Source organism: Phytophthora infestans, genomic scaffold (genome assembly GCF_000142945.1).
Source record: "Phytophthora infestans T30-4 supercont1.39 genomic scaffold, whole genome shotgun sequence".
In the NCBI taxonomy this organism is placed as follows: Eukaryota; Oomycota; class Peronosporomycetes; order Peronosporales; family Peronosporaceae; genus Phytophthora; species Phytophthora infestans.
The window spans coordinates 608,217-626,846 of record NW_003303720.1 but is presented as its reverse complement, the minus strand read 5'-3'; the positions used below and the strand labels follow the sequence as shown (position 1 = coordinate 626,846).

The following is an 18,630-nucleotide window of genomic DNA, read 5'->3' as shown; positions in this document are numbered from 1 at the left end:
CACTACCAAGCTGCTTATAGTTCCGCTTTAGAAGAACTTCGTTGCTGCATGGTGCCAACGCACGCTCGCATTTGATCGCACACCATCTCATTCGCCATTCTGCCGTGGGAGAAACCAGTGGCCGGAGAAACTTTGATCAAAGCATGAGGAAATACGAAGACACTTGGGTGGTGGATCGCACCATGTTCGAATACGTCAACCAGGTTTCTAAAACAATGAAAACATCTACTTCCGCAAGAAATACTGAGTCTCGTATTGCAGGGAGGCTGTAGCTGCTGTGGCGTGACGCACACAATTATGAACTTAGCGGAGTTCGCCAGCAAATGCTCGGACTGGGGTACGAAGTGCTTTCGAAGTGATTGACCCATTCAGGATGTTTGTTCTTACTATAGAGGGGGAATGGTGGCGTAGAGACCGACGATGAAAACAAGGAACAATTTTCACCCTGGCCAACATTCATTCACGAGGAGATTCTGACGGAGCGAGCTCGCTTGCGGGTGGCGATGAAAGCTGACATGAACAAGTACAAAGACTTTGTCGATACCCACATGAAGGGCTTTATGGATTGGTGGTCTCGACTGGGAGAAAACGCAAAGGCGAGGCAAGTTAGGACTACGTATGACTTCGCGCTGTGGGTGCGGAGTACTGATTGGTATAACATGTTGATAAAGATTTTTCCTGCTGCCGACCGAAGAAGTGCTAAGTTACTTTCGTGTCCAAACCAAGGTGAAAGGGTCCTATGAGATTGTACGTAGTTGAAGGCCTATTGCACGTGCGAAAGATTGCTAACTTAAGCTTGGAATTGTACAGCTGCTCTGTGCCATCTTGGAGCAGATCCGCCACTTCCAGGAGACAGGATACACCGATGGCCGAGTGGCAGCGGAGCTCTTCTTCGAGAAAAACCTTGTGGTGCGTAGAAGCTGAAGGCTTGCACACTTTTAAGAAATCATACAAAGCTCACCTCGAGGATCTGACCGCACAGCACCAACGTGAGAGCTTTGTGCTCGACTCTCAGTACATTGCGAATGAAGCCGGCGACAAGAACTTCTTCGAAATGCTGAAGATTCTTGGCGGACCCAAATTGCTCCCTGTTCGGACGGGTAAGTTCAACATTTCTAGAGAATGGCAGCTTCGAAATCACTTTGCGAACTCTCAACGTGTATGAAATTAACTGCAGCACGTAACCCAAACGAAAATACCGAAGCAGAGGCAGAGCAAGCAAAGAGCGAAAACAACGTGCAGAGCTTCCGCTCGGATCGACGCTTGGTTCGTCTGGTACGGCCACCCTCTCTTTGGACGATAAGACGTTGCTCACATGCGTTATACACTTCTTCATAATGCAGGTGTTGTTCCGTATTTTCGCTGACATGGCGATACGGAAGTACACGCGCGAAGTCGTGAACGCTGAGTCGATCAACTGACAAGATCCGTAAAACCCAGAATTTCTGTTCTCAGATGAAGGGAGCGATTCCAGCAGGAGGAACCCGCCTGATAACAACAAATGAGTACATTTGAGTTAGAATGAGCCTACGGATTCCTCTTGATTAAACCTCTTCTTGACAGTACTATCAATATCACCACTCTAAGTAGCGGTAACAGTGACTCCCTTCTCTTTTGTGGCATAGTATTTGCGGCTCTCTTCATAGTATCCGTTGGGGTGGTTGATAAGGACGTCAGGGTCGCTACCAGGGTGAGTAGCTTCGAAGTATTTTTTGCAGGCGATCTGGTAGTGGTGGTTCTCTGCGAGAGACAAGATCTCCTGTTTGTCTCCTTCTGACACGCCTTGCAGCGCCTTACGCAGGTGTTCTTGCTCAAAATGACGGAACGGACAACCGTGATACTCGCCGTTCTTGGGCGGATCGCCAGTAATGATGCGCATGCAGTTGGAAGGCGCGTAGTCCTTGCGTTTACCTTCTTTACCGTAGTTGTGACGAATGTTGTAGGCGTATTTCTTGTTGAAATCATCGACCGACATCTTCTTGCAGAACTCCTGCTTCCAGTACGCGATAGCATCATCCAGCTGAAGTCCAATACCCTTGAGGAACAGGCCATATTGCTGACGTCCTGCGAACTTGAGATGGTGGTTAAGCTTCAGTCCCTTGTGCAGTGAGCGCATGCAAAGTGGCATGGAGGTGGCAGCAAGACCATCGATCATATCTGGTCTGATCGCATTCTCCGATCCAGGCACAGGTGTGGAAGAGTAGTCGGCGTCGATGTGGTGCTTAGCAAGGTTCGATAATACAGGCGCAAGGCGCTCGTCCTTGCTGACCAACGAGCGATTGTACTTGCGGAAAGCTCCCGATAGTTCCTTCGACAGCTGCGGCAGTAGAAATTGTTAGAATAAGCTGAAAAACTATTGCTGATAGAACCGTACATTGGCACGGAAGGCAGCAAACAGGATGGACACGACGTGCTCAAACGGCACAAAAGCTGTACCAGCCTCAATGTACACTCGTCGAGTAGCAACCAGGTCCAGAGCTTCTGTGAAGGGAACCTTGAAGTATGCAGGCAGTGGTTGGCCGCGCACCTTGAAGTCATTGGAGTCCCTCACAGCCTTCAACTTGCTCTGCCTCGCTTCAATCTCCTTCATCGTTGCCTGTACAGCGTAAGCCAGTCAGCTCCTACTTTCTTTGAATATATTATCATCTTCTCTTACCTCTTCGTACGACAGTCCGTTCTGCTTCATAAACTGGATCTTCTCCTCCCGCGTCAGTTTATCCAGGCGATAACTGCGTCAAAGATCGTATCAAACCGTCAGCAGAAGCATTTTTTAAAGAGGCTGCAATTGACAATCTACCGGAAGAGTGTGCTCTCTTGTGTGAGGAACCACCGACGCAGCTCCTCAGTTTGGCAAAAGGCCATGCGCAGGAAGAAATGTGACAGCACATCCTTGGCCGTGTCGTCATCTGCTTGACCCGTGCGTCTAGGGGCAGCCGAGCGCAGCGGCATATGCTTGTTAAGCGTCTTCTCCAGACGTCCCTCACGGTCTTTCATCTGCACACTGCGCAGGCGATAGTTCTCCACCGCCTTCAGTACATGCAGTCGATCGATGGCGAACTCCTCAAACTGTTCCAGAGACACCTCCACCAACGGTGCCTCGTTGTACAGCGACAGCATTGACAATCCATGGCGAGGCAGCTGCTCGCGCCGCCGACTATTACCCACGTTCTGCATCGCGCTCTTACTCTACGTACCCGTGTGTCAAACTACGAAATGGCATCCCCACCAGCATTTCCCGCCAAAAAACGACCGTACCCCTTCAGTGTAACCCTGTGTGTGAACCACTTCATATTGTGTAAGTGGTGTACATGTTGAAGCGACGCCGCATTCCGCAACGGTCATGAGCGCGGCGACGGGGACGACGCCGACGTCTGTGGCCAAGCTGCATGATGTAGACCTGCGTAAGGTGGTGCAGGATAAGGTCCTTCTCCAAATAGTCAAGCACGTGACACAACTGACCCGCGGATGGGTCGTAATGGTCGTGGACGATGAGGCTACACACAGCTTGACGCAAGTTGCACGCATGAGCGAGCTCACGGACTGCGGCGTATCGCTTCTGGAACGCATGGAGCTCGATCGTCAGCCATTCCCAGAGATGAATGTCGTGTATTTTATCGCTCCCACAGCTGCCAACGTGCGTCGTCTGGCGAGAGACTTCGAAGACCCCAACAAGCCGAAATACAACGACGTGTATCTTTACTTCCTATACCATGCAGGTGAAGATGCTCTCAGTGAGCTAAAGCATGCCCCTCAAGCTTTATTACAAAGACTGAAAGCTTTGCAGGAAGTCAATGTGGACTTCTTAGCTGTTGAGAAATGTGCGTTCTCTTTCGGAATGCACGAAGCTTTCCATACTCTGTACTCTCCTGCTACCAAGAAGAGTGAGAGTGAGATGCTCATGCAGAAAATTAGCAGTAAGCTGGTGTCGGTCTGTGCTACACTTGAGGAGTACCCTTATGTAAGGTTCCAGACTGGACATACTCGCATGGAGACACTGGCCCAAATGTTCCAGAACAAGATGAACGACTACTTGGCTCAGAACTCGACGTTTTCGTATGCTCCAAAGCGAGGCACTTTGTTGTTTATTGACCGTGGACAAGATATGGTCACGCCACTGATGCACGAGAGCACATTCCAGGCCATGACGTACGACTTGCTGGGCGTGAAGGGCGATCAGATCGCGTATGAAGCGGAAACCAATTCAGGTACGACGACGAAGACGGCATTTCTGAACGAAAACGACAAACAGTGGGTAGAGTTCCGCCACACACATATAGCTAAAGTCAGTACGGAAATTGGCAAGCGAATGACTGCGTTGTCGGCATCGAATGCAGGTACTTCTCTTGGTCGAGGCAAAAGCACAGATCTGCAGGCTATGGCTGCCGGATTGCGTGAGTTGCCTGAGTACCGTGAAATGCTGGGGAAATTATCACAGCACTTGTTCTTGGCGGGTAAAGCCATGGAGATTTTCACCTCTACGGGCTTACTTGAAGCCTCCAACATCGAACAGACCCTGGCCACGGGTGTTGAAGAGTCTGGGAAGAAACTGAAGCACTCGATAGTGGCCAAGCAGCTTGAAGATGTGTTCAAGGACCCGAAATTGACAGAGAACGATCGCTTCCGCGTTGCAGCAGTTTTTGCATTAACTCAAGACACGATGAAGGAAGCAGAGCGCAACAAGGTCATCCAAGCCGCGAAACTTTCCAAGAAGCACGAGGCTATTCTCGAAAATATGGTGCTGGTAGCTGGTACCGGGCTGTACAAGCAGAATGGCAACTCGCTGATTTCGAACGAGGAACTGAAGCTGGCTACGAAGAAGGCCGAGGCGGTGGAATATTCAAACGCACGTTATGACCCCAAGATCAAGTCTATTGTGGCAAGTGCGCTCAAACGTACTCTAAGTGAATCCGAGTACCCATATATTATCACGCCACCACCCGAAAGTCCGACTGCCTGTGATTCCAAGAAGGCTGGTCCGGTTTCTTTACGAAAGTACGTATGCCGCTCATACAACCTTAACTGCGGTTTGTCAACTAGTTTGCTCTCCACTTATATCGTAGGAAAATGGCTGGAAAAGGCAAGGCTCAGGAAACCGCGGCGGTAAGTAGATATATTTTCCTTTGCTAAATGCGCTAACACCAAGCACGAAAGTAATCTTCTGCAATTTATTTAGGAGAGTGAGCACTTTTCTGGTGAGAAAATGATCGTCTTCGTGAGCGGTGGAGCCACGTATTCGGAGGTAAAATTCTTTCTCTTTCGTTTTGCAGATTATTGCCTGACTTGCGCTGTCCAATGTCAAAAAGCTTCGCAGTATCTACGAGATTCGTAGTGAAGAGAAGCGTGACGTATTTCTAGGAACGACGTCCTTCGTGGCACCACAGACGTTTATTGAGTCACTCGCGACACTCAAGGATGCCAACCCAACACTATCATCTCCCCCCATCAGGTTCGCCTATCTATCCAATGCACTACAATTACTTTTGCCGACATTCCTCCATTTTTATGCCTAGTGGCCAAGGCGCCGAAGTGATGCCCCTGACGGGCGGCGAGATCCACCTTCAAGTTGAAGCGCAACAGCTGGGAAAGCCGGCATCAACGCTGTGATCTGATGAACACTTGATCGTCTACATTGCACTCAATCAACCATAAAACATCTACAACCAACAAGCTTTCTACCAAATAGGATGGTTCCCTATAGATCGCAGACTGCGTGTCGCCCACCATCCTTCCCTCTCATAGGACAAAACACTTCCTCTACTTGTCCAATCACATCACGTTATCCAAGTTCACCTCCATTTTGTATGCCCAACATTGCAGTCCAAAAAAGCTCACATCTCATTTCATCCGTACCCCCCAAAGGATCACTAAGACTCACTCGTATATCAATGCGTGTAGCTCGCTGGACGCTGCTCGTCGCGGCGCTGGCCGTCTCCGTGTGCGCCAAAGACGCCGCTCCAGTTAAAACCGACGGAGAGTGCACAGCGCCATCCGTTGTTGCCTCTTTCGAGTCAAAGATCGCAGACTTGGAGCAATCCAAGTCCGAGCTGCAGCTCCAAGTGGATGCCCACGGCAAGGAGAAGACGAAGTTGCTAGCAGATGTGGCTAAGGAGCATGAAGCAATCGTATTGAAGCTACAGGACGAGATTGCCACGCTCGAGAAGGACGTGGCCATCGAGAAACATGCCGTGGAGAAGGCCGAAGCCGAGCTCAAGAGCGCGCTGGACAAGCTTAAGAGCGAGAGCAAGCGAGCTATCTCTCGTGACAGTGACGTCATTAGACTAGAGGAAGATCTGGCGAAGGAGCGAACAGCAGCTGCTGAAAGAGACGCCGAGCTGAAGGCGGCGCTGGCCAAACTGGCAGAGCAGGCGAAGAAGACAACGCAGCTGGAGAAGAGCAAAGACAGCTTTGAGAAGAAGAATAAGGCGTTGCTCAAAGATCTGGGCGAGGCTAAGGCCGTGGAGCTCTCTATGGCCGCTCTACTGTCAATGTACTACGATGACGCGCTGGTGCTGGCAGAGCAAGCTGTGGTTTATGCCCAGGAGAAGCTGAACGAGCAGTCGGACACATTGGAACAAGTACAGGGGCATTTTGAGAATGCCAAGAAGACAGCAAGTGACACCACCAGCAAGTTCTACCAGGAGAACCTGGCAGCCACGCTAGATCCGATTCTTGTGGACGTACAGAAGACGGTGGATCCGATTTGGGCGGACGTACACAAGACTGTGAACGAGAGATACCTGCCGCTTGTGCAAGACGAAGCTGCTAAGGTCAAGGAGCAGGTTGTAGTCTACTCGCAGGAGGCTCTGCGTCGTGCCAAGCTTGCGCGTAATGAAGCGATCACGTTGTTGGAGCAGAACGACTACGTGGCGCACCACGCTCAGAAAGTTATTGATGGAGTGCTGATCCTTCTGGCGATCCCGCTGGTTCTGTTCCAGATCCGTCTCGCCCTGCGTCTAGTGTGGTGGCTGCTCACCACGACGCTGTGTACGCTCACGTGTGGCTTGTGCTGCGGATCCCGCAAGCGCAGCTCCAAGACGAAGCGCGTGAAGAAGACGGCTAGTGTCAATCAAAGCTTAAATGCACCTCTGAACGGCCCTGCCAAGAAGACGACCACAAAGACGACGTCGACCTCTCAGAAGCGCAAGAAGGGCAAGAACTAAGTTGGCAATATTGGCTATGTGGTCGCAGCGCGCTGCAAATGATACGTTTTCTGTACCAAACGGAGGTTTAACAGGAAGTAAACTGTATTCTGTTTGAATGAACAAGAGACCACAGAGAGTCTGTCATTCGGTAAATAACATGGAGGTCAGTTCACATTAAATGTGAACTTTTTAAAAAAAGTTAGTTTAACTTTTGTTCTTAGAGATGTACTGTGTAAACGCAGATCCATTAGCACATGAACAGTCTTTGATGTTCTCTACTCCCGGATAGCTTTAATTGTCGCATCTCGTTCTTTGTGTTTACCAACACCCTTTTGATGGTCTCATCTGGACCTCTCTTTTGCAAGCCCGAATCCGAACCGGCTGAACAGCATGTTCCGGTGAGTTCGCGACTCCCTCACCTTTGGATCTGAATGATCGGCTGGCCTCAAAATCTTGCAAAATATGAAAATGGGATACTAACGAGCCCTCGTCGCCTTCGTAATAGCTGAAACCAGGAAGTCTAGTTAGATAGGCACATAGAATTCCACCCCGTTCAATACCCACGTACATAATGAGCTGGATATCGGCGCCGAGGAGGTTCATCTTGGTGACAAAACTGTTTACTTCGGTTTTAATCCATGGCCGCAGTCTCGACTCGTACTGATACGGTGTCACGTGCACGAATAATCTGAGTTGCCTGTTTGAGGAATCAAAGTAATAGCAGCTTAATATCACGTATTAAAAAGAAATCTGAAAAATTCTGTGAGCTTACTCGTATCGCGAGAGCACAGCCAAGGCTGTCTCTTCCGTTGGCATTGCTCCTTCTAGGGAGCCATTGCCAGTGTCTAACCAATGAATCGAGTTGATCTGCTCAAAGAGTAAAAACCCATCACAGTCGATTAAGACATCAAAATACACGCCTTCCCTTGTCTACATGTAGAAGCAAAAACGATGTCACCTACCGCGGCGAAGAACTGTCGGGTGCTCGCAAACACAGAGCCCTGCCGAACTTGACCACTGTTGGAGCGTTTCTTATTAAACGAGTACCGCACCAGCTCGGTTACGAGTTGATTTAACACGATGCCACCCTTGCTAAAACCCAGTAGGTGCATCGGAAGCGCAGTCGACACATTTACTACAAATAAGAAAAACACGTTAGTAGCCGAGAATATCTTTAGCGATAAAAAGATCTGTACCTCCTTGTCGTCTTAGCGCCGTCTGCGTATTCTGCATCAGTGATGATAAATGTTTAGTGGCATAAGCGCTCGGATCATCTGCATCAGCCACCGTTATTAAAAAAATCATTGGTCATCAGTTTTTCCACCATCACCACGTACATTGAGTTGCTGCTCCGTATTCATTGGTCGTCACGAAGTTATCGAAGCTACTGTACGCTCCGTGCTTGAAGCGACTTGGTCGCACCACCCACACGTTACAAGTGCCTCCAAACTTCTCACTCAGCAGCTCTGCCACAGCTTCGTAGGCGAAGTCGCTATAGTCTGCAAAGGGGCTTGTTGCCATGGCTGCTTTGAAGTCCTGCACATCCCCAGGGAAGAAAATGACATTGCAACTTGCCGTGGCACGCTTAGGTATCGACATAAACAACTCGTTCTCTCTACACATTGTAAAAGGAAAAGTAGAGCACAATATGGGTTGCTAAGTTTATCACATTGTGGTCTTGTACGTCCGTACCTGTCGAGCCACCCGCGGCAGCGCAAGCGAAAAGACGAGCGCTCTGCATCGCTGTCCTGATTGCTCGGAGAAGCACGCAAGGAGAGTGGGTCCTCTCTGGAGTTCAGCACACCGAGCGCCGACGCCATGTAACTCCACATTGCCGAATTCAGAAATGGCGAGAAGGTCGGACCATGTGGTGGTTGAACCTGCGGTACTACAGCTCACGCAAATCACATGCTTTCTAAAAACGTATTGGATCCCTTTCATTTTTAAGCCTAAAATTGCTGCTAGATTAAATGCATTCCAGCACTGCATTTTGTATTTCTCAGCATGGTTTTACTGGAAGAAATGCGCTGGAACTTAGGGATTGGACAAAAAGGACTCCAATGATATGTTCTGCACGCCAAAAGCATCTCGAAAATAGAATCCTTTTGGAAGTTTTCAGTGCATTTTAAGAGGGGAAAGCTGGTCTAGGAATCGATGCGAGAATTGGATCACCTCTGGAGCGCGGTGATGGAGACGAACGTATTTGTGTCACTGATAAAGCGGCCTTTGACGCGTTGGCGCTTGGCGGCGCTGGCGCGTCTCGTGTTGGAGAGCGTCGGGTCGGGCTGTTTGGTCGAGAACGACCGTGTCTTCCGCTTGGACTTCCAGCGACCGACGCGTTCCTCGCGGGACGCGGCGGGCGGGCCAGCCAATAAGACGCCAGGCGGACCTACAAGCAGATGGCTGCTGGGGCCAACTACTGGCCGACGTTCTCCTGGTCGCTGACCGCCCTCGATTCGCACAGAGAACTTGGGCACGAAGATCCGCGAGTCCATTGTGACCGATGTGGGTGCTGCCGTCTGCGTCTTCTCTGCCTGCTCCAGCTCGGAGAACAACGAAGCCACGTTGTCCACCTCCAAGGCATCAATCCAATCCTGCGTCGTCGATTTGTCTGCTACTTCCACTTCTTGGCCAACTTCATTGCTCTCCTCAAGCGAGGTGAACAGCTCTGCCACCAAACCTACATTCTTGGCGTCCTCATAGTCGGCGACCGAATACGTCGGTGGCAATTCAACTACCGGCTCAGCTGCGTCCTTGTCCTCCAACGTTGCAGAGAAAATCTCCGACAACATGGCAACATTCTCCGCGTCTGCATCTTCCTCTTCGAGTCTAGCTACGACGTCGCCAAATGGACTGCAAAGCTCCAGCGACGTCTTCACATTTTCTTCCATCTCGAACTCCAGCTGTTTCGTGTCAACAACATCCACAGGGGACGACGTCGTCAGCTCCAAGTCGTCAGTACTGCACGCCTTGCTGTTATCAAAGCTTGAGAGCATCTGATTAATCTCCTCCACGTTAACATCATCCGCTTCTTCGATGAACACACTAAAATCCACACCAGACGTCTCCTCTCGCTCTACACACGAGAACAAGTCGCTGATTTCGTCCACATTGAGCGAGTCCTCCACTTGCTCCGCGTCTTCCTCCTTAGTCTTCTCCCTCTCTCCTTCCTGCACCACAAAATCCCTCCTCTTATTCAGCTTGTCCACGACCAAGTCCCGACAAGCTGTCGCCACCTCCAACGCGCTCTCAGGCAGCAGCGACAGACCATCATTCTCGTCCAAATCCAGGAGCGAGTCTGCGGCTTGCCACGGCGCCGAGAGCACGTCAGGAGGCGGCTTCCCGGCGCCTACGCGCCGAGAAAAAGACGCCGTTGAGACGGCGGCGTCATGGTTGTCCCGAACATCCCGGGCAGATGCTCGGGGCGAGTAGTAGAGACGGCTGAGGCGGCGCTCATATTGAGAACGCCCGTTAACGGAAGTAAGTCGGGCGAGCGAAGGGTGCAGAGTCTAGCTCGGTCGGGAGGCGACGCGAGCGGGTGGAGAAGCGACGGAGGGGCGGTCAGAGAACGAGCAAAGACAGCCACACACGCGTTGGCTTCTTCTCTCTCGACAGGCGGCGGCTCGAAGCAGACGTTCAGACGTCGGGTCCAAAAGGGGAAATGAGGAACAAACTCCTGCGGGGTCCGCAGCGGTGAAATCGTAGAATCACCTGTATAATATAGTAAAGGGCAAGCTTACACTAAAAGTCAAATTGAAAATGCAGCCAATTGAACCAAGAAAATGATTTTCAAATTTAGTACTCAAGCTTTTACGTAAAATAACGACACTTGAAACATCGTGAGTGATGGTCGTTTCAGGCTGATTTCGCAACGTCAGTGACGTTACGTTACTGCAACGTCGAAGCCTCGTTGCTGTACTTCAGAAGCACCGCGCCGCCGCGAGCTTCCGGTGTCGGATGCAGAGTCCACCCTTGCGCGCGGCCTGGAAGCATTCGGGCGCGGCGCAGCGCTTACCACCTCCGTGACTGTAGCAGAACCCACCGGCCTGTGCGCTCTTGTTGCAGGCCTTAGAGGAGCAGCGTTTACCGCCGCCGTGCGAGATGCAGAAGCCGCCGCCGTGCGCGCACTTACCACAGTTATCGACTTTGCACTGCTGACGTCCGCCGTGCGTCATACAGAAGCCTTTGCGGCGCGCCACAGAGCCACATCCCGGCACTTTGCACTTACTGCCGCCTCCGTGGGCTTTGCACCGCCCACCACTCTGTGCCACAGTCTGACAGCCCTCGAAGTTGCAGCGCTTACCGCCACCGTGTCGGATGCAGAACCCGCCAGTCAGAGCGTACTTTTGGCAGTCGGCAATACCACATTGACGCCGGTGGTGGACGTTAGTGCAGCGTTGTGTTGATGGAGTGGACGTTGTCTCGGTGGACAGAAGGTCATGCAGGGACAGCGGGCGCCGAGTCTTCGAACTGATGGATACAGACGTAGCAGAGGTGGAGTCACTCTGGCAGATTGGTCCGACCGGTGTCATGCCGGGGCTGGTCGGAGAGCCCACGACGGGTTTGGCTGGACTGGTGACGGGAGACTGGTGGTGGCCGATAGGAGTGCCGAGGTTGATAAGACCGACGGCGCATTGCAGCGGCGGTAGAACCGCAGCGATAGCATGTGCGGCGTCGACAGTGAAGAGTGAATGGATGCTGGGTAACCGTGTCGGATTGGGTCTGTGTCGCCCGGGGAGTGCCGGGGTGGCGTGTGTCGACAAGTGAGTCAAGATCGTGGCCGTGACCTTGAGGCTGTGCATGTTGCGGTAGTCGCCGTTGTTGGTGTACTGCGTGCGGACAGTCATACTGCTAAGGTGGGGCTGTAAACAGATTGGTGTTGCAAGTATTGCCGGGGAAGCAAATGGAGGAATGAGACCTGCTGTCGGACCTGACGGAGGAGGTTGGGCGCCCGTGTCCTAGCGGTGGTCTGTACTACAGACTCTGTAGACGGGCAGCGCGCGAGCATCTCGACGCAGAGAGGAGGAGCAGGATCTTTGCCGCGACGAAAGGCTCCGTCGCTCCTCGCGCGATCTTGCTGCCAAGCGAAGCTGCACCGTATCCTCGGAAACGGAGTCAGCGTATCAAAGCCAACTTCGACGTCGAAGCCTGACCGCCGAGCATTGTGGACACCATATAGTCGGTTTGGGCGTTTGTCGATGGCGCCACGTCTCGAGAGCTGTCCGCCGAATAAAGCCACTCGCGTGGTGGCCTTACAGAGCGGGATATATGGCGCTTCGGCGGCAGCGGAAGATGAGCTTACAAGGATGCGCCGGCTGTAATTACTGGAGCTCAAAGCTCGGGCTAATAGTCAGCCGCACAAATACCTGGTTGCTGCGGGGGGCTCATCTTTCCGCGCCTTAGTGGGCCGACCTGTGCAAATCAATGACAAGTTGAAGTTGACTGACGTCGTCGACTGAGCCCCGCGTTGAAAGACCTGCAAGAGCAAATACCGGCCTGTCTGTCTCAGTCTCTGACAGTGGGCCTGGGAACACTTCTGGGAAGGCGGGCGGCTTTACAAATTGTAAAGCACAATTGCCAGCACGGCCATGCCAGACTCGGTTGTCGTCAAGATGTGGCGCATCGCTTTTGAGCGGACAGTCATCACCGTGTACCCGGTAGATCTTCAAGCGGATTGGTCCACCGAAATGGTGAATCACAAATTGTGATTGCATGGGCGTATGTGCTTCAGCTCGAACAGAGCCCTGGTCACTAAAGTTCGTAATAGGCTGCGGCGGGCGAGCTTCGATGCATTCGTCGACAGCACGTCTTTGCATGCATGGTTTGGTTCGACGCTTCTTCAAACGCCGCAAGTGCCAATGTCCGCGTGCACATTTGCTCGTCACTGTGGGCTTTTTGACCAGCGAAGCGGCGCCTGATACTGGCGTGTCGAGCGTCCTGAATCACCTGATATTGCTATTACATGTGCCGTAAGGATCCTCACTTCTGTAACGGGGAGGCGCATGGCATTGCGGTTGCAGCTGTCAGCTTATTTAGCTCAACAAACCCCAGGGCGGCAACGGAGACCACAGTCGCCCACTTCACTCTTTCCCAGCTTGCAGTATAGGCGGCCCTCCTCGACACGGGGGCAATGGGCAACGAGCTCTGCGAGCTCACTCTGAATGCCATCCGTTTGAAGTGGCCGTTGGTATTGTGCTTTTTAACTTGAATAAATTAAAGATCAAGTTGAAGCTGAGGCGTGTCTTTTTCTTTCATCTCGGCAAATTTTGAGCGAGAAGGATTGAGCACTATATTTAAGCCTTAACTCGATGAGACGGAAGGTTGACTGCCTGGTCAGGCGCGGCGTGGGGCCAGAAAGCTTCGGACTGGCGTAAATCCGAATTGCTTTCGAGCCGTCACTACAAAGTGATCAGCGCCCAACGCCTGACCCGATCGAGTGCCGCAACGTTGACGAAGCAGAAACGCACCGCGCGTGCCAGCGAGGAAAATCTGGCTCAGTCTCGACTAAAACGATAGTGGAGTCCGTCCTCATCCTTTATCTTCGAACCGCCTCGAGTGTTAGTGCCTTGTTCGAATGGCCGCGTACGCGTGTTTCCAGGGGCAGTTATACCTGCTGCCATGACATTTGGAAGGTATCCGATGTGAGCCATTCATATTAGTCTTGTAGTGGCACTCTCAAAATCCATTATCGCCAATACGCGTTTAAAGTGTAGTACATCTCCGATTATGTATTGCCCACGGAGAAGGTCACACACGTTCCATAGTGTTTGGGTCGGAGGCCAAAGCGTCGTAGGGTACAAGACGCTCGGCCTCTTGAAAATCCACGTGTGCTACACACGCTGGTGACAGGCTCGAGATTTTGCTGTGTTAGCACCCCGATGCTCTGGTCACCAAAACAATCCCCCGTTTGATTTTCTTAGAAACCTCTGTAATTGCCAAAATATATATAAAACAAATCCCCCTTTAAGCGGAGGGGTATTTACAATATAAAACAAATCCCCCTTTAAGCGGAGGGGTATTTACAATATAAAACAAATCCCCCTTTAAGCGGAGGGGTATTTACAATATAAAACAAATCCCCCTTTGAGCGGAGGGGTATTTACACTGTAAATACCCCTCTACACTGTAAATACCCCTCCGCTTAAAGGGGGATTTGTTTTATATTTTTTTTTGTTACAATTTTCTATGTCGTGTCATTTCGTAATCATTAAACAGTACTGTATTCTGCTTGAATAGTGAATGTAACGGGGTAGCCCTAAGTGTACCCTGGTTACATGAAGTGTGACACGTCACACTTCAATTGGTACAAAGTACCATTGGTTGATGACATTGCATTTCTATAGGTGACTTATAGTTTGTATTAAACCCAAACTTCACCTACCTATAAATATACTTAGTTTACAATCTACCTTATTTAGGTCACTTCGCTCTCTTTAATCAAAGAGGGGACCTGTGAACTGCCGTTCACTGAGAGTTTGTATACTCTCGGAAGATAACTTCCTCTAGCGCAAGGTGCTGTGTGACCCCGTCACACTTGGTAGCACTCGTAGTCAATCCACGCCACCGCGGGTAGACCACCTGAACCTCTCCGAAGTTTGTTGCCATGGATAGGAACGACTTCTCCCATATGAACGACTCTCAGTTCGAGTCGGTTCGGAAGATGGCTGGCATCTTCGGGATGGAGGCCCTGCAGAGCCTGGTGGTGTCAACACCGGCTGAGCAGCTCGAGCGCGTCAATGCATTCGACGCGTACGAGCAGGGCCTCATCGCGCATGTGCGGGAGAACCTGCAGGCTCCGGCGGCGGAAGCAAATCCGCCTCACCCGAAGCCAATCCGGCTGAAGGTTAAGCCGTATGAAGGGAAGGAAGGCGAGAACCTTCACTTCTGGGTCCGAGAAGTATAGCTCGCGATGGACGCGGCTCTGATCTCGACCGAGCAACTTCGTGTTGCTTTTGCACTCTCCAACCTTAGCGGCCGTGCTAGGAGCTGGGTGTACACACGGGAAGCAACATCCCCTGAAGGTTTCACATCCTGGGCTCAGCTGTGTGAACAGCTCCGAGCCGCGTTTTTCCCGGCTAACTACGAGTACCGCCAGAGTTCGCGCTTCCTCTCGTGTAAACAAGGGAGGCGCGAACTGCACGAGTACGTGCAAGAGATACGGGAGCTCACGGCGTCCCTAGTGGGAAAACCACTCAACGAACACATCAAGATGACTGTGTTCATGGACGGCCTCCGAGTGGGCCCCGCACGCACTCAGCTGTTCCAGGTGCAGCCAATCACCCTTGAAGAGGCAATTCAAGTGGCTCTTCAAGAAGAGTACAGCCATCGCCAGGCGCGTACGCCGGCCACAGCATGGCCTGGGAGTTCCTTGTCGGCTCCCGGTCGAACGAGCCCCAACGGACCCGTTCCCATGGAACTCGGGTCTGCCGAACAGCGTGACATCCGCTGCTTCGGCTGCGGGAAGATGGGCCACTTCAAGCGCAACTGCCCCGCGGAAAGACTCCGCAGACGGTCCCTTCCCAAGCCCGTCCTCAAGGGTCGCTGGTAGAAGCCAGGATCCCGGGGACAGGGGAACGCAGGGAACCAGTTGGGGCGGGGCGCCCTACTGGGGAAGAACTAAGTCTTCGTGATGGGTGCGCGGGTGGCGCGTACCACGGGGACTTAGCCCCTGAGAGTCTTCGCACTCTCGAATCGGCGAAGAGCAGCGGCGGGTTGCTCGTAGTACACGGATGTGTACGGGGATACGATCATCCCTTTAGAATCTTGATCGATTCTGGGGCGTCGAAGAACTTCGCACACCACCAGACAGTTGCTCGTAACAGCAACAAGCTGTCCGATGCTTTGAGAGAAAGCAAGGGCAACGGGACGGTGTCAGTGCAACTGGCCGACGGGAAGGTCGTCACTGTCCCCAACGTCCAAGTGGATCTGGCCGTCAAGTTTGAAGACTTTGACAGCCTCGAACAGTTCACTGTTCTCGATATGGATCCATATGATATGATCCTGGGCATGCCCTGGCTTGAGAAGCACGAGCCCTGGATCGACTGGCGAGGCAAAGCAATCGGTGCCAGCCGCCCAGACCGACAGAGCATTGGTGAGTCATGTTCCCACCTCTGTCAGGACCCGGGGCGCCCGCAAGGGCTGCCAGGGTACCAAAGCATCCGGCAGATGCTTGGGAGTCGTCGACGTATATGACGACTCCGAGGATGTTTTGATGGTGGCAGCGCCCAGAAGAGGCGCTGGCCAAGTGAGTAATTTAGGTCTACAGGCGGGTAACTTAGTTCCGCAGACTGCTGCAGCTGTCACGAACACTGAGAACAGCGTGTTCAGAGTGGGTAACAGAGTTCCACTCACGGTCGCCCAGACCTTAACTGAAGAGGAAGACGTCGGATACGCTCCCTGTGTGGGTAACACAGTGCCACACGCGGTCGCCCAGACCTTAACTGAAGAGGAAGGCGCTGAACACGCTTCCTGTGTGGGTACCATAGTACCACACGAGGCCACGAATGCCTCGGATGTCGTAGCGCCGACATCCCTAGACGTGGGCAGCAAAGCTCCACGTCACGGTTGCCGTCGTCAACGACGCCGCCGCCGCCTCAAGTCGGATCCGAACTTCCTTCAGATCGACGTCGCTTCAAGCGACTCGGAGTCCAGGGACCGGGCTCCTCCGGCAAGGCCGAAGGAAGAGTGTCATCACATCGTCGATGGCGAGACCGGTTTACCCGTCAAGGCATCTGGTGTTCACTTGGAGCCGTTGCCAGAGGTTGCGGAGATACTGAACCTCGAGGAATGACGGTTGAGTCTTTCCTGTCCAACCTCAAGGCTGGAGAGATTGCTGAGATGGTGCTCATGAGACCTGAGACCACTCGGGAGGAGCTGAAATCCTACTCTGTCTTGGACGAGAACGTCCTGGAAGACCTAAACAAGTAGCGTCAGGCGCGCTTGGGTTCTGAGATCCTTAAGAACCCCAAGAATCCGGTGTATCCTTTGATGGCGGAGTATGCGGACGTGGTGAACAAACACCCACCGACCCAAATCCCACCGAATCGAGGTGTACGGCATGAGATTGATATCGTGCCTGGCACAAAGTAGTGTGTCACGAGGCAATGGCCTCTCCCGCGCGAACAGTGCGAGGTCATTGATGCCTTCTTCGCCGCGAAAGCGAAGTCGGGCATGGTGCGGGAGTCGAGATTCCCGCACTCGACGCCGACTTTCTGCGTTCGGAAGCCGAACGGAAAGTGGTGTCTAGTTCATGCTTACAACAAGCTGAACAACGCGACGGTGCCGGTTCAAACACCAATCCCACGAAAGGATGTGTTGTTAAACAACATGGCCGGGAGCGCACTGTACAGTGCGCTGGATTTGGTAGACGGATACTACCAAATCCTGATGCGAGAGAGAGACATCCCGCTCACCGCGGTGAGCACTCCAAGCGGCATGCTTTGGGAGTGGCTCGTCATGCCACAGGGCTTGTCTAACGCCCCGGCGACGTTCAATCGCCTGGTGACGCAATTGTTCCGCCCTTTGCGTACCTTCGTACAAACGTACTTTGACGACATATTCGTCCATAGCCGTGCCGAGGGAGGCAAGACGGCCATGGAGGTGCATCGAGGACACCTTCGTCGAGTGTTGGACGTAATGCGAGCAACCAAGCTCTACGCCAACATCGACAAGTGCGTTTTCACGTCACCAGAGATCAAAGTTCTCGGTTGCTTCGTAAGCAGCGTGGGCGTTCGGGCTGACCCAGACAAGGTCAAGGCCATAGCAGCATGGCCGACGCCCCGATCCCAAAAGGATCTTCGAAAGTGGCTGGGCTTGGCCAACTACCTTCACAAGTACAGCGCAGGGTACGCGGGTTTCGCTAAGCCCTTGTCGAGCCTCCTTCAGAAGGACGTCGACTGGCGCTGGGAGCAAGAGCACCAGGATGCTTTTGACAGCATCAAGGCCAGTCTCCAAGAGGCCCCTGTACTGGCCCTGCCGGATGAGATGAAGCCGTTTAGCGTCGTCTGCGATGCATCCGATTACGCCATCGGTTGTGTATTGCTGCAGGCCGACACGGCTAGACACGAACGAGTCATCTCATTCCAGTCCAGGCAGCTCAAAGACGCCGAGCGGAACTACCCTGGCGACGACAGGGAGCTCCTGGCAATGTAATATGCCCTTGTGAAGTTTTGTGCTCACCTTCTGGGCTCTCGGCCCCTCGTGATCTACACAGACCACGCATCCTTAAGGACGGCGACTAACTCGCCTCACCTCTCCCAAAGGATGGCGAGGTGACTGTCCTTCTTCGCGGAGTACAACTTCCGCTTCGAATACAAGCCGGGCAAACTCAACATGCTTGCGGACGCCCTCTCTCGGCGTCCTGACTACGAGTTGGCCCACATCACGCGGGTGACAACGGATCTATATGATCGGATACGGATGGCGTATCGGGACGATGAGGCTGTCGCGCCCATCGTCAAGTTCCTTATGGCAGGAACGAGCGCGAAGT

At 52.6% G+C, this 18,630-nt stretch overlaps 8 protein-coding genes across 8 annotated transcripts; 3 read left to right on the top strand and 5 right to left on the bottom strand.

Annotated features, from left to right (window-relative positions):
- Positions 1–143: 143 nt before the first annotated feature.
- Positions 144–1,530, top strand: PITG_15869 (uncharacterized protein; the record flags this gene model as incomplete). Its single annotated transcript, XM_002898060.1, has 8 exons — positions 144–203; positions 262–337; positions 412–631; positions 705–747; positions 811–906; positions 983–1,100; positions 1,178–1,275; positions 1,344–1,530. 8 exons carry the CDS (start codon positions 144–146, stop codon positions 1,419–1,421), a joined length of 789 nt encoding a protein of 262 aa, XP_002898106.1.
- A 52-nt stretch (positions 1,531–1,582) lies between these two features.
- On the bottom strand, positions 1,583–3,199 carry PITG_15868 (DNA primase, putative; the record flags this gene model as incomplete). The annotated part of the gene is made up of 4 exons (XM_002898059.1): positions 1,583–2,317; positions 2,375–2,596; positions 2,657–2,729; positions 2,798–3,199. 4 exons carry the CDS (start codon positions 3,172–3,174, stop codon positions 1,583–1,585), a joined length of 1,407 nt encoding a protein of 468 aa, XP_002898105.1.
- Positions 3,200–3,475: 276 nt separating this feature from the next.
- On the top strand, positions 3,476–5,604 carry PITG_15867 (syntaxin-binding protein, putative; the record flags this gene model as incomplete). Its single annotated transcript, XM_002898058.1, has 5 exons — positions 3,476–4,992; positions 5,061–5,100; positions 5,174–5,239; positions 5,304–5,446; positions 5,511–5,604. 5 exons carry the CDS (start codon positions 3,476–3,478, stop codon positions 5,602–5,604), a joined length of 1,860 nt encoding a protein of 619 aa, XP_002898104.1.
- A 250-nt stretch (positions 5,605–5,854) lies between these two features.
- On the top strand, positions 5,855–7,217 carry PITG_15866 (uncharacterized protein; the record flags this gene model as incomplete). Its single annotated transcript, XM_002898057.1, has 1 exon — positions 5,855–7,217. The coding sequence occupies one exon, from the start codon at positions 5,886–5,888 to the stop codon at positions 7,158–7,160; it is 1,275 nt and encodes a 424-aa protein (XP_002898103.1).
- Positions 7,218–7,327: 110 nt separating this feature from the next.
- Positions 7,328–8,375, bottom strand: PITG_15865 (uncharacterized protein; the record flags this gene model as incomplete). The annotated part of the gene is made up of 5 exons (XM_002898056.1): positions 7,328–7,647; positions 7,711–7,839; positions 7,915–8,009; positions 8,105–8,277; positions 8,339–8,375. The coding sequence occupies 5 exons, from the start codon at positions 8,373–8,375 to the stop codon at positions 7,461–7,463; spliced, it is 621 nt and encodes a 206-aa protein (XP_002898102.1).
- Positions 8,376–8,468: 93 nt separating this feature from the next.
- Positions 8,469–8,974, bottom strand: PITG_15864 (uncharacterized protein; the record flags this gene model as incomplete). The annotated part of the gene is made up of 3 exons (XM_002898055.1): positions 8,469–8,757; positions 8,835–8,890; positions 8,945–8,974. 3 exons carry the CDS (start codon positions 8,972–8,974, stop codon positions 8,469–8,471), a joined length of 375 nt encoding a protein of 124 aa, XP_002898101.1.
- A 263-nt stretch (positions 8,975–9,237) lies between these two features.
- PITG_15863 (uncharacterized protein) lies at positions 9,238–10,793 on the bottom strand (the record flags this gene model as incomplete). Its single annotated transcript, XM_002898054.1, has 1 exon — positions 9,238–10,793. The coding sequence occupies one exon, from the start codon at positions 9,635–9,637 to the stop codon at positions 9,311–9,313; it is 327 nt and encodes a 108-aa protein (XP_002898100.1).
- Positions 10,794–11,062: 269 nt separating this feature from the next.
- PITG_15862 (uncharacterized protein) lies at positions 11,063–11,989 on the bottom strand (the record flags this gene model as incomplete). Its single annotated transcript, XM_002898053.1, has 1 exon — positions 11,063–11,989. One exon carries the CDS (start codon positions 11,987–11,989, stop codon positions 11,063–11,065), a length of 927 nt encoding a protein of 308 aa, XP_002898099.1.
- Positions 11,990–18,630: the final 6,641 nt, after the last annotated feature.